Below are 15173 nucleotides of genomic sequence, written 5' to 3'. Positions count from 1 at the left end.
GTTAGCGTTAGTCCAAAATGGAATAAAATGCTCTATCGACTATCTGACTGTTGACATAATGAACACATTGACAATATGACAGTGTCAACAATTCTGTATGTTAACACGTTGTGGACAATCCAACTGATGACCTATCATACCATACCCATGTCACGCACGCGCTCAGACACGTCGGCGCCCAATCTATTATTTCTCTGGCATTCCAAGGGATGGGTAGTGCCGCACATAGAGGGTGGAATATACACCAAAATGACATGGGTGACCAGCCAGGACATTTACAGACAAACACACATACATAATTACAAGCTGCAGGTAATACGTAGAGACCTCAAGAGGAGAGAGAGGCCTTGCTCACAAGAGCTTACATCCTAGAGGGGCAATTGGAGGGTTAGTAGAGGGTGTGGTGGGGTTGGGTGAATAGATGAGTCCTGAGAGGCTGAGTAAGTGTCCGATAGAGCGTGGGGGGGATATAATTATTACACATGGTAATTACAAGTACAGTCTAGAAACCCCAAGTGTATGAGGGAGCTGATCTGGAACTGGAGACGCCCAGAAGACGGACAAAGGACAGAGAACAAGTCCAGGGACAGGAAAGAATCTGGGAGAGGAGAGCGAAAATATACCAGTGTGTTATGCAGTGTCCAAAATAATTATATAATGCTTATGTGTAGCTTACCAAACCGTAGCGTTTGAAAGCAGCCTCAGACTGTGCTTTATGCTGAAATAAGTGATCTACAAATACTGCAAGATGATCTGTTTGATCAGCGGTGAAGTTATGAGAGATATTATAGTGGAGGGGTGAGAACAGCAGCTGCAGGGGAAGAGGTGTTGTAGTATAGACTCACTCCGGGCAGGTTATCTGCTGTATAATAACTTCTGTAGCCTGGTCCTCGTTATTACACCAGGTGTGCCCCATGAGATAAGCGGACATAGGAGGAGTACTGCCTTAGGATATGGGAGGGGACTTACCAATTTGCCGGTGCTCCGGGAATACCGCTTCCTGCCGAGGGGACGAGGACGGAGTTTCTCTCTTCTGTCAGCGTCAGTCTCATCTCTAGGAGCTGCGCCTCGCGATCCATATCGTCCTCTGTCTTATCTGCGAGACATTCATATATGTCCTGCTTTTAAAGTTGACCACTCGGGATTAGATTATTGGGGTGGAACTAGGTAGGGGGCTACATTACTGGGGGTGAGGTGAGGAAGGGGGGCTAACATTACCTGAGATGAGGGAGGAGAACTACATTACTGGGGGTGAGGTGAGGAAGGGGGGACTAACATTACCTGAGATGAGGCGAGGGAGGAGAACTACATTACTGGGGGTGAGGTGAGGAAGGGGGGGCTAACATTACCTGAGATGAGGTGAGGGAGGAGAACTACATTACTGGGGGTGAGGTGAGGAAGGGGGGGATAACATTACCTGAGAGGAGGCGAGGGAGGAGAACTACATTACTGGGGATGAGGTGAGGAAGGAAGGGGACTAACATTACCTGAGATGAGGCGAGGGAGGAGAACTACATTACTGGGGGTGAGGTGAGGAAGGGGGGGATAACATTACCTAAGATGAGGCGAGGGAGGAGAACTACATTACAGGGGGTGAGGTTAGTGAAGGGGGCTACATTATTAGGGTGAGGTTAGGGAGGAGTCTGCATTACTTGGGGTGAGGGGAGGAATGGGGGCTACATTACTGGGGGTCAGGTGAGGAAGGGGGGGCTAACATTACCTGAGATGAGGCGAGGGAGGAGAACTACATTACTGGGGGTGAGGTGAGGAAGGGGGGGATAACATTACCTAAGATGAGGCGAGGGAGGAGAACTACATTACAGGGGGTGAGGTTAGTGAAGGGGGCTACATTATTAGGGTGAGGTTAGGGAGGAGTCTGCATTACTTGGGGTGAGGGGAGGAATGGGGGCTACATTACTGGGGGTCAGGTGAGGAAGGGGGGGCTAACATTACCTGAGATGAGGCGAGGGAGGAGAACTACATTACAGGGGATGAGGTGAGGAAGGGGGGGCTAACATTACCTGAGATGAGGCGAGGGAGGAGAACTACATTACAGAGGATGAGGTGAGGAAGGGGGGGCTAACATTACCTGAGATAGGCGAGGGAGGAGAACTACATTACTGGGGGTGAGGTGAGGAAGGGGGACTAACATTACCTGAGATGAGGCGAGGGAGGAGAACTACATTACTGGGGGTGAGGTGAGGAAGGGGGGGCTAACATTACCGGAGATGAGGCGAGGGAGGAGAACTACATTACTGGGGGTGAGGTGAGGAAGGGGGGGCTAACATTACCTGAGATGAGGCAAGGGAGAACTACATTACTAGGGGTGAGGTGAGGAAGGGGGGACTAACATTACCTGAGATGAGGCGAGGGAGGAGAACTACATTACTGGGGGTGAGGTGAGGAAGGGGGGGCTAACATTACCTGAGATGAGGCGAGGGAGAACTACATTACTGGGGGTGAGGTGAGGAAGGGGGGGCTAACATTACCTGAGATGAGGCGAGGGAGGAGAACTACATTACTGGGGGTGAGGTGAGGAAGGGGGGGGACTAACATTACCTGAGATGAGGCGAGGGAGGACTACATTACTGGGGGTGAGGTGAGGAAGGGGGGCTAACATTACCTGAGATGAGGCGAGGGAGGAGAACTACATTACTGGGGGTGAGGTGAGGAAGGGGTGCTAACATTACCTGAGATGAGGCGAGGGAGGAGAACTACATTACTGGGGGTCAGGTGAGGAAGGGGGGGCTAACATTACCTGAGATAGGAAAGGGAGGACAACTACATTACTGGGGGTGAGGTGAGGAAGGGGGGACTAACATTACCTGAGATGAGGCGAGGGAGAACTACATTACTGGGGGTGAGGTGAGGAAGGGGGGGGGGACTAACATTACCTGAGATGAGGCGAGGGAGGAGAACTACATTACTGGGGGTGAGGTGAGGAAGGGGGGGCTAACATTACCTGAGATGAGGCGAGGGAGAACTACATTACTGGGGGTGAGGTGAGGAAGGGGGGGGACTAACATTACCTGAGATGAGGCGAGGGAGAACTACATTACTGGGGGTGAGGTGAGGAAGGGGGGCTAACATTACCTGAGATGAGGCGAGGGAGGAGAACTACATTACTGGGGGTGAGGTGAGGAAGGGGGGGCTAACATCACCTGAGATAGGCGAGGGAGGACAACTACATTACTGGGAGTGAAGTGAGGAAGGGGGGGGACTAACATTACCTGAGATGAGGCGAGGGAGGAGGGGATGAGGTAAGGGAGGGGGATTATATTATTGGGGTGGGGGAGGGGGATTATATTATTGTGGTGAGGTGAGGAAGGGGGATTATGTTATTGGGTTTAGGTGAGGAAGGGGGATTATATTATTGGGTCTAGGTGAGGAAGGGGGTATACATTATTGGGTTTAGGTGAGGAAGGGGGATTACATTATTGGGTTTAGGTGAGTGAGGGGGATTACATTATTGGGTATAGGTGAGGAAGGGGGTATACATTATTGGGTAGAGGTGAGGGAGGGGGATTACATTATTATGGTGAGGTGAGGAAGGTGGTATACATTATTGGGTTTAGGTGAGGAAGGGGGTATACATTATTGGGTTTAGGTTAGGAAGGGAGGATTACATTATTGGGTTTAGGTTAGGAAGGGAGGATTACATTATTGGGTTTAGGTGAGGGAGGGGGATTACATTATTGGGTTTAGGTGAGGAAGGGGGTATACATTATTGGGTTTAGGTGAGGAAGGGGGTATACATTATTGGGTTTAGATGAGGAAGGGGGGATTACATTATTGGGTTTAGGTGAGGGAGGGGGATTACATTATTGGGTAGAGGTGAGGGAGGGGGATTACACTATTATGGTGAGGTGAGGAAGGTGGTATACATTATTGGGTTTAGGTGAGGGAGGGGGATTACATTATTTGGTTTATGTGAGGGTGGGGGATTATACTATTGGGTTTGGGTGAGGGAGGGGGATTATATTACTATGGTGAGGTGAGGAAGGGGGATTATATTATTGGGGTGAGGTGAGTGAGGGGGATTATATTATTGGGGTGAGGTGAGTGAGGGGGATTATATTATTGGGGTGAGGTGAGTGAGGGGGATTATATTATTGGGGTGAGGTGAGTGAGGGAGATTATATTATTGGGGTGAAGTGAGGGTAGGAGATTACATTATTGGGGTGAAGTTAGGGTGGGTGGGATTACATTATTAGGGTGAGGTGAGGCATTGGGTTTGGCCCAACATGCGGCCCTCCAGCTGCTGTGGAACTAGACATCCCAGCATGCCCTAATTGCAAACCTGTGGCAAGGCATGCTGGTATGTGTAGTTCCACCGCAGCTGGAGGGCCGCACGTTAAATACCCCTGAACAACAGTATGAATTTTGTTTGCTTCAGAAAATACTAGATACACTGCTCGAGTGTGTACAGATGTGTCCTCATACATCTAGTCTCATTTCGCCATAGCGTTCCTGTTAAGCTGGTTTAGTGGGGTACCGTGCCCACCAAAACAACCTGCCGGGTGCTGTCCCCAACCGCAAGCCGCAGTGTACTGTGGGGGGGAAGAATCCGCAAGCCTAGTGTCCCGTGGGTGGGAAAAACAGTGGTGCAGCGATCATCCGCCGGTGAATAAATGCCCGGTATCTATACACAGGAAAGGGAGAGCTTGAGGGCAGCCCGGCATGTTTGTGAGTGCCGGGCACGACCAAAAGTGGCCATGTCCCCATTTCGGCCCCACACGCAGGAATGCCCCTATCTAGGTCCAGCGCCGGACCTAGTGTGAACACTACGCCACGCAACGCGTCTTGCCTGGCGTGAGTCGCCAGGTCACGTGCAAGTCTGCTAGAAGAGACTAGGGGGGCATATTTACTAAAGTGAGAGTTTTCAGAAGTGGAGATGTTGCCCATAGCAACCAATCAGATTCTACTTATTTAACTAGCAGCTTCTAGAAAGAATAGCTAGAATCTGATTGGTTGCTATGGGCAACATCTCCACTTCTAAAAACGCTCACTTTAGCAAATATACCCCTAGGACGCACCAGGAGACTGCGCTGAGTAATGTGATATGTGACACCTGTATTTATGTGTGCTCCTGAGTCTGTATATGGGAGACTGCGCTGAGTAATGCGATATGTGACACCTGTATATCTGTGTGCTCCTGAGTCTGTATATGGAGACTGCGCTGAGTAATGTGATGTGACACCTGTATATCTATGTGCTCCTGAGTCTGTATATGGGAGACTGTGCTGAGTAATGTGATGTGACACCTGTATATCTGTGTGCTTCAGAGTCTGTATATGGGAGACTGCACTGAGTAATGTGATATGTGACACCTGTATATCTGTGTGCTCCTGAGTCTGTAGTAATGTGATATGTGACACCTGTATATCTGTGTGCTCCTGAGTCTGTATATAGGAGACTGCGCTGAGTAATGTGATATGTGACACCTGTATATCTGTGTGCTCCTGAGTCTGTATATGGGAGACTGCGCTGAGTAATGTGATATGTGACACATGTATATCTGTGTGCTCCTGAGTCTGTATATGGGAGACTGCGCTGAGTAATGTGATATGTGACACCTGTATATCTGTGTGCTCCTGAGTCTGTATATGGGATACTGTGCTGAGTAATGTGATATATGACACCTGTATATCTGTGTGTTCCTGAGTCTGTAGTAATGTGATATGTGACACCTGTATATCTGTGTGCTCCTGAGTCTGTATATGGGAGACTGCGCTGAGTAATGTGATATGTGACACCTGTATATCTGTGTGCTCCTGAGTCTGTATATAGGAGACTGCGCTGAGTAATGTGATATGTGACACCTGTATATCTGTGTGCTCCTGAGTCTGTATATAGGAGACTGCGCTGAGTAATGTGATATGTGACACCTGTATATCTGTGTGCTCCTGAGTCTGTATATAGGAGACTGCGCTGAGTAATGTGATGTGTGACACCTGTATATCTGTGTGCTCCTGAGTCTGTATATGGGAGACTGTGCTGAGTAATGTGATAGGTGACACCTGTATATCTGTGTGCTCCTGAGTCTGTATATGGGAGACTGTGCTGAGTAATGTGATAGGTGACACCTGTATATCTGTGTGCTCCTGAGTCTGTATATGGGAGACTGTGCTGAGTAATGTGATATGTGACACCTGTATATCTGTGTGCTCCTGAGTCTGTATATGGGAGACTGCGCTGAGTAATGTGATATGTGACACCTGTATATCTGTGTGCTCCTGAGTCTGTATATGGAGACTGCGCTGAGTAATGCGATATGTGACACCTGTATATCTGTGTGCTCCTGAGTCTGTATATGGAGACTGCGCTGAGTAATGTGATGTGACACCTGTATATCTGTGTGCTCCCGAGTCTGTATATGGAGACTGCGCTGAGTAATGTGATGTGACACCTGTATATCTATGTGCTCCTGAGTCTGTATATGGGAGACTGTGCTGAGTAATGTGATGTGACACCTGTATATCTGTGTGCTTCAGAGTCTGTATATGGGAGACTGCACTGAGTAATGTGATATGTGACACCTGTATATCTGTGTGCTCCTGAGTCTGTAGTAATGTGATATGTGACACCTGTATATCTGTGTGCTCCTGAGTCTGTATATAGGAGACTGCGCTGAGTAATGTGATATGTGACACCTGTATATCTGTGTGCTCCTGAGTCTGTATATGGGAGACTGCGCTGAGTAATGTGATATGTGACACATGTATATCTGTGTGCTCCTGAGTCTGTATATGGGAGACTGCGCTGAGTAATGTGATATGTGACACCTGTATATCTGTGTGCTCCTGAGTCTGTATATGGGATACTGTGCTGAGTAATGTGATATATGACACCTGTATATCTGTGTGTTCCTGAGTCTGTAGTAATGTGATATGTGACACCTGTATATCTGTGTGCTCCTGAGTCTGTATATGGGAGACTGCGCTGAGTAATGTGATATGTGACACCTGTATATCTGTGTGCTCCTGAGTCTGTATATGGGAGACTGCGCTGAGTAATGTGATATGTGACACCTGTATATCTGTGTGCTCCTGAGTCTGTATATAGGAGACTGCGCTGAGTAATGTGATATGTGACACCTGTATATCTGTGTGCTCCTGAGTCTGTATATAGGAGACTGCGCTGAGTAATGTGATATGTGACACCTGTATATCTGTGTGCTCCTGAGTCTGTATATAGGAGACTGCGCTGAGTAATGTGATGTGTGACACCTGTATATCTGTGTGCTCCTGAGTCTGTATATGGGAGACTGCGCTGAGTAATGTGATAGGTGACACCTGTATATCTGTGTGCTCCTGAGTCTGTATATGGGAGACTGCGCTGAGTAATGTGATATGTGACACCTGTATATCTGTGTGCTCCTGAGTCTGTATATGGGAGACTGCGCTGAGTAATGTGATATGTGACACCTGTATATCTGTGTGCTCCTGAGTCTGTATATAGGAGACTGCGCTGAGTAATGTGATATGTGACACCTGTATATCTGTGTGCTCCTGAGTCTGTATATGGGAGACTGCGCTGAGTAATGTGATATGTGACACCTGTATATCTGTGTGCTCCTGAGTCTGTATATGGGAGACTGCGCTGAGTAATGTGATATGTGACACCTGTATATCTGTGTGCTCCTGAGTCTGTATATGGGAGACTGCGCTGAGTAATGTGATATGTGACACCTGTATATCTGTGTGCTCCTGAGTCTGTATATGGGAGACTGCGCTGAGTAATGTGATATGTGACACCTGTATATCTGTGTGCTCCTGAGTCTGTATATGGGAGACTGCGCTGAGTAATGTGATATGTGACACCTGTATATCTGTGTGCTCCTGAGTCTGTATATGGGAGACTGCGCTGAGTAATGTGATATGTGACACCTGTATATCTGTGTGCTCCTGAGTCTGTATATGGGAGACTGTGCTGAGTAATGTGATAGGTGACACCTGTATATCTGTGTGCTCCTGAGTCTGTATATGGGCGACTGTGCTGAGTAATGTGATATGTGACACCTGTATATCTGTGTGCTCCTGAGTCTGTATATGGGAGACTGCGCTGAGTAATGTGATATGTGACACCTGTATATCTGTGTGCTCCTGAGTCTGTATATGGAGACTGCGCTGAGTAATGTGATATGTGACCCCTGTATATCTGTGTGCTCCTGAGTCTGTATATGGGAGACTGTGCTGAGTAATGGGATATGTGACACCTGTATATCTGTGTGCTCCTGAGTCTGTATATGGGAGACTGTGCTGAGTAACGTGATATGTGACACCTGTATATCTGTGTGCTCCTGAGCCTGTATATGGAGACTGAGCTGAGTAATGTGATGTGACACCTGTATATCTGTGTGCTCCTGAGCCTGTATATGGGAGACTGCGCTGAGTAATGTGATATGTGACACCTGTATATCTGTGTGCTCCTGAGTCTGTATATAGGAGACTGCGCTGAGTAATGTGATATGTGACACCTGTATATCTGTGTGCTCCTGAGTCTGTATATAGGAGACTGCGCTGAGTAATGTGATATGTGACACCTGTATATCTGTGTGCTCCTGAGTCTGTATATAGGAGACTGCGCTGAGTAATGTGATATGTGACACCTGTATATCTGTGTGCTCCTGAGTCTGTATATGGAGACTGTGCTGAGTAATGTGATATGTGACACCTGTATATCTCTGTGCTCCTGAGTCTGTATATAGGAGACTGCGCTGAGTAATGTGATATGTGACACCTGTATATCTGTGTGCTCCTGAGTCTGTATATGGGAGACTGCCCTGAGTAATGTGATATGTCACACCTGTATATCTGTGTGCTCCTGAGTCTGTATATAGGAGACTGCGCTGAGTAATGTGATATGTGACACCTGTATATCTGTGTGCTCCTGAGTCTGTATATGGGAGACTGCGCTGAGTAATGTGATATGTGACACCTGTATATCTGTGTGCTCCTGAGTCTGTATATAGGAGACTGCGCTGAGTAATGTGACATAAGACTCCTGTATATCTGTGTGCTCCTGAGTCTGTATATAGGAGACTGCGCTGAGTAATGTGATATGTGACACCTGTATATCTGTGTGCTCCTGAGTCTGTATATGGGAGACTGCACTGAGTAATGTGATATGTGACACCTGTATATCTGTGTGCTCCTGAGTCTGTATATAAAGCACAACGGAGCCTGGAATGAATAAAGCTGGTGCCGCTACATTGTAGCTCTCCGTGTACAGATTTAGGGACTCAAATTTGTCGCATATCAAATGAAGCAGCACAGAGCAGCTTAGCGACTTAAACGCATTTTCTGTGCAAAAAAGACGCCTGGCGCTAGCAGAGTCTCACGGATCCTGGCGCGCCGAGGGTTTTTTTTGGCAGGACTGCAGCAAAGATGTCTATGGACACATCTGTGTTTACTCAACAACTACAGATTTAATTGGACAAAAAAACTGGGCCTTGAAAATTATACAGTGTGAAAATAACTGTGAATAACAAGCCACATCTCATCAGCAGCCCCCAATGATACGCTGAATGCGAGCCCCATAATCCCGGCATGGACATAACCCTCAGACAGGAGGCCATATAACATCCGCACCTTGCTTGCTGACCAGTTTCTGCAGCTGCTGGTCTAAGTACTCCTGGCGTTTGGTCAGTGCGCTCAGCCACTTCCTCTTCAGCCTGTCCAAGTCCCTGTCCTGCAAGACAGCACAGCAGACCTTTGACACGTTACAGAGACAGCACAACACATATCGGGTTCCCCATGGAACAGTAATTATACCACGATATGGAACTGGTACTGAATTACTGATCTCCCCGCACAAGAGTCAGTTATCACCAGTCGCTTTAGCTTTAGTGAGCTTCACCCAAGAACTTACATTCTGAGTGGAATTGTCCCTTTAACAGCGTTTCCCTGCGGTGACAGATAACGCTGATCATTAGCAGCATCGCGTCACTGACGGCGGCTATTTCTAGGGGAGAGAGACGGACACGTTCACACGTCCCATCTGATAGAGGCTGACTGTGATCACACTGATTATCCTAAGGAAGCGCGGAAAGTAACACAAGTCTCTTATTCTCGGTAAGGACAAAAAGGAGGACGTCACTGTTTTCTCACAGCCTGACAGCATTCCGTGTAAAACATATCAGGCTAAAGATAGTTACAGATTCCTCTATTTTCTTATAAATGACCCAACTCTGCGCACCCGTGTCCTAATAACACAATATCATCATTACTTGCAGAGACCTGACGTTTCTGGCAGACACACAGACAAAAGACACTATATAGATAATAACATTAGACAAGTGAAAGAAGAAAATGCATGTCTGATATCTTGCTTTAAGTTTCTTATTTCCCCTAATCAATAACCTGTAGCCTTACACTTATAGGGCACGTATGGTAACATTGCCACCTGGCAGGGTGGCCCAGTCATCGCCACATGCGGCTCCATGACAACAGAATGCAAAAGATATGACCCATTATCGGGCATGCCAGAAAACGCGGCTCTACAAGGGCCATTCTAGCGTTCGGCGTGCGATTATCTTCCGATCGCTACCACTCGGCAATGAAACCGGAGGTGATCCAGGGACTTTGTGGTCAGACTGAAAGATTATCCTGCTGCTGGAATCCTGGGCGTGCACCAGGCTACTTTGACGCAAAGGAACCAATGGGCTTTGTTAAGTCGACTGCAGGTTAAATAAAATCGATTATCCGATTGGCTGCTATGCGTAACAGCAAATCTAATCTATTTACTGCATATTATAAGATCATTATATGGTAAAAGCTGTATAAAGTGGTTTTAGTAGCTCACCCCACTACCCGCATCCTGCTAGGGGAATGTACGCAGAGATAGCACACTGTTGGGTCTGGCCTGATGCCAGCTTATATCTGTATCTTCTCAGTACTGGGAATAGATCTCCTGGAAGAACAGGATTTAGTACAGTAACTCCCTCACCCAGAGGAATGTATGTGAGAAACACGTTTGTCCTTGCTCTCCAGGCCTAGGAATAAACCTTTGTCAGCCGGTGAATAAACAAGTATTTAGTTACAGACTAAAAATAAACTGAGTTTTTTCAGGCTTCACAATATAGAGCCACAGACACAATGACTGGAGTCTCTTAGCAGAGACATTACAGCAACGCCGCCATCAGGGGGGACACGCGGGGGGCCTGCCCGCTCCCACCCCTCCTGTGAGTGAGTTACAGGCCCGTCCAGGGCCCGCTCCTGCCAACAGGCTGCAGCTGCCCACTACTACCCCCAGAGGCTGCCTGTCTGGGTACTGTGAACTGAGCAGCACTGGGTGGGGGCGGGGCCCGGCTGCCTGATGACTCCTCGGATATTTAAGCCAGTGATCCGAGGAGACGTAAGTAAACTGTGCTGTATGCTTCAGTCTCCTCTGACCACTGGCTGAGAGGGCCAAGGAGTCATCAGGAAGCTCCGCCCCAGTCAAGCCGGTGTGCAGCTTATCCAGGAACCCCGGGCAGCCAGCGTCAGGCATGAAGCATTGCAGGGTCTGCATGCATAGGAGCCAACTGCCAGGGAGCAGGACTAGCCAGCGTAGTTATAGGTAAGTGTTGGAGGGGGGCACAGTGTGGATGAGATGAGGGAAGGGGGGGTGCATAGTGTGGGTGAGATGAGGGAAATGGGAGCACAGTGTGGGTGAGATGAGGGAAGAGGGCAGTGTGGGTGGGATAGGGATAGGGGAGCACAGTGTTGGTGGGATGAGGGAAGGGGGAGCACAGTGTGGGTGATATAAGGGAAGGGGGGGCACAGTGTGGGTGATATAAGGGAAGGGGGGGCACAGTGTGGGTGAGATGAGGGAAGGGGGAGCACAGTGTGGGTGAGATGAGGGAAGGGGGAGCACAGTGTAGGTGGGAGGAAGGAAGGGGGAGCACAGTAGCTTTGATAGGGACAGGGGAGCACGGTGTAGGTGAGATGAGGGACAGGGGAGCACAGTGTGGGTGAGATGAGGGAAGGGGAGCACAGTGTGGGTGAGATGAGGGAAGGGGGGAGCACAGTGTGGGTGAGATGAGGGAAGGGGGAGCACAGTGTAGCAGGGATGGGGACAGGGGAGCACAGTGGGGGTGGGATGAGGGAAGCGGGAGCACAGTGTGGGTGCGATGAGGGAAGGGGGGAGCACAGTGGGGGTGGGATGAGGGAAGTGGGAGCACAGTGTGGGTGCAATGAGGGAAGGGGGGAGCACAGAGGGGGTGGGATGATGGAAGGGGGAGCACAGAGGGGGTGGGATGAGGGAAGGAGGAGCACAGTGGGGGTGGGATGAGGGAAGGGGGAGCAGTGTAGGTGAGATGAGGGAAGGGGGAGCACAGTGTGGGTGAGATGAGGAAAGGAGGAGCACAGTGTGGGTGAGATGAGGGAAGGGGGAGCACAGTGGGGGTGAGATGAGGGAAGGGGGAGCACGGTGTAGCTGGGATAGGGACAGGGGAGCACAGTGGGGGTGGGATGAGGGAAGTGGGAGCACACAGTAGGGGTGGGATGAGGGAAGGGGGAGCACAGTGTGGGTGAGATGAGGGACAGGGGAGCACAGTGTGGGTGAGATGAGGGACAGGGGAGTAGAGTGCGGGATAGGGAAAGTGAAGCATACTGCGGGATGTGGAGCACAGTGGGATACAGAGGGGAGCCAGAACACATAGGGGGCACAATACAGAACACAGAGGGAGGCACATACATACAGATATATGAAAGGACAAGAAAATATATTTTATGATGGCTTATTTGCTGTTCAAGTTAAGTCTGCTGGGAGTCAAGTAAACGGCGAAGTCAATCTACCACCCAGCGGCTCAATGACATCTGATCATATCTCCCAGTGGTAACTTGTATACTGCAAAGAGCATGGGGGATAATATAGAACCCTCTGGGACACCACATGGAAGTGTCGCTGGTGACAAAGTTATTTACTCCAGAAGAAAACTCTGACCTGCTGGTGAGAAATGATTTGAGTCAGGTAAGGGACTGTGCCATCCAGCCCACAGAGATTTTCCAGGCGCTCAATCAGAAACTCATGGTCCACAGTATCAAACGCTGCCGAGACATCCAGAAGGATTAATATGTTATGGTGCATAACACATAGCGATCAGCCAGCGATATGATAATATCGATATCCATCACCCAGCACAACACATACTTACCGACGACTATAGCAGCCCGCCATCAACGATCGCAGGTCCCTATGGTAACCTGCTCGATATCCAGCAAGTTGTGGCATGCACGGCCGATGGACGATATCGCTATCGTCCATGCGTGTCCGCGCATCGCTGGTCGATGGTAAGTTGGTAGGGACCATTTAAATGACAGATTTGAACGATATCGTTATCATTCAAATCGATCATTTAAATCGCTACGTGTGTACGCACCTCAACAGTCACCTCTGTCTCTTGCCATCAGAAAATCCTTAAGCGCACGTACCAGGGCTGTATCAGTGCTATGTCTTCTCCTGAATCCTGACTGGAATGGATCATAGATATCATGGGTAGACAGGCGGGTTTCCAGTTGAGTTGCCACCACTTTCTCAATGACCAACGATAGTTATATATTTATTTAAATTTATTCTAGGGAGCGATTACATTTATGCCACATTTAAAAAAAAGAAAAAAACCACTTGGCTGAAAGGATAGCGCTGCTTATGGTTGTGCGTGCAGAATAAGTGCTGTACAGGCTGCACTCGCATCCATAGTACATCCTTCAGCCATCTCCTGCCATGGTAACGACAGGTAGGAAAGAGAAGATGCATCTAGGACATAAAAAGCAGGAGGCTTTAGAGGCTGAGGTATCACACAGGAAATGATCGGAGCAGTGGGGACTGCTCATCAGAGCCACCGACTGTGTACAAAATGGCCGCTGCACAAAATGGCCACCTACAAGGTCAGTACGTACATTTCCTGAAAATATATGTGTTGCTGTGACCATTTTGATGGCCTGATTGGCTAAAGGATGCTCTACACTCACCCGCTTTAAAAGTGGGGATGCGCAGAGGAGCAGGACAAGATGGCAGGCAGAAGGAGAACATCATTTCTCTCATTCCTGAGGTAAATTCCTAAAAATGTTATAAAAACCATCAAGAAAATCTTGTCTTTTTCATACCTGGTAACTGTCGACATCGTCTCCGCTGTCCTGAAAGCGAGAAAATACAGGTAAGAGGCGTGTAACAAGTTTTTAGGTATTTAAAATAGGAAGTTCGGTGTAGTTTTATAATACAGATGATGATGTCAGAGTTATAGCAAACTGCAATGGAAAGGAATGGAATACAGGGATTATGGGAAGGAAACAAAGAGAATGGCAGTCTACTTAAAGATGAGCAATGGCAAGTATAAGTTCACAGAAAATAGTCAGCATTCAGTATATTATTTTCCTCCTCGTACTGAGAGGGACAGCACACATGGGGGGACTCACCTGATGCCCATCGTGAGTCTTGCCCAATTTTGCATGCACTATGTTCACACAGCCAATAGACACAGACAGTATGGAGTCCTCAATCAGAGGCAGAGTCCCAGAATCCTGCACCGATCTGACTTCCACCTGGAGACGCCGAGATTGACCCTATGCAAGGAAGAGGACGGACAAGATGAGTAACTCTGTCAGTATATTGGTAAAGGAGAACGTGTCACCACTGCGGCTGGACCTAACTTCCTGCACAGAAATGGGATTACATAACTTATTGTATAAATATACAGTATATCTATTATAAGCACAGCACCCCTGGTGTATACTATGGTAAGTGCAGATAGTGTATCACAATACTGACATCTCTGAGACATGGAGCCCACAGGAGGTCTCCAGGGAGTGTTACGGTGTGTTTTATTATTGTTCCTTATATCCAGTGCTTTACCTTAATATGTAGCATTGTTGTCTTAGAAGTTTCCCTTTTGCAAAAGAAGACATATCTGATCGCAACAAAATTGTGTTACAGTGTAATGGGGCACGTCCACTAGACGATCTACTCCCTGTCCAATCTCTAAACCATTTTCCTTTGATTTTTTCCCTTGAAATTTTATCTTTCAGTCTGAACGATTTGCAAACTATCTTTAATAGATCAAGTGAAATTGACCTGCATGTTCAGTCAACTGACGAGACGATCGAACGACCAGCGGGAGCGCGCAGCGTTGATCGTGGACGTCCAAACACTGCACGATTTATAAACAATTTTTAAACAATTGAACGATA

General features: G+C 48.2%; 1 protein-coding gene across 1 annotated transcript in view; it reads right to left on the bottom strand.

Annotated features, from left to right (window-relative positions):
- The window catches only part of KIF13B (kinesin family member 13B), a 210742-nt gene that overhangs the window by 61183 nt on the left and 134386 nt on the right, over window positions 1–15173 (bottom strand). Inside the window, exons 25-28 of the mRNA XM_088447549.1 lie at window positions 14403–14549; window positions 14094–14123; window positions 9594–9693; window positions 970–1096 (exon numbers count right to left, since the gene is read on the bottom strand). Coding sequence (XP_088303675.1) covers window positions 970–1096; window positions 9594–9693; window positions 14094–14123; window positions 14403–14549 — 404 coding nt within the window. The remainder of the gene's footprint in view (window positions 1–969; window positions 1097–9593; window positions 9694–14093; window positions 14124–14402; window positions 14550–15173) is intronic.

Source organism: Taudactylus pleione, unplaced genomic scaffold, assembly GCF_031769625.1.
Source record: "Taudactylus pleione unplaced genomic scaffold, aTauple2 ptg000434l, whole genome shotgun sequence".
Taxonomy (NCBI): domain Eukaryota; kingdom Metazoa; phylum Chordata; class Amphibia; order Anura; family Myobatrachidae; genus Taudactylus; species Taudactylus pleione.
Note: the sequence above shows the minus strand (reverse complement) of the source record. Positions and strands in the feature narration are given on the sequence as shown.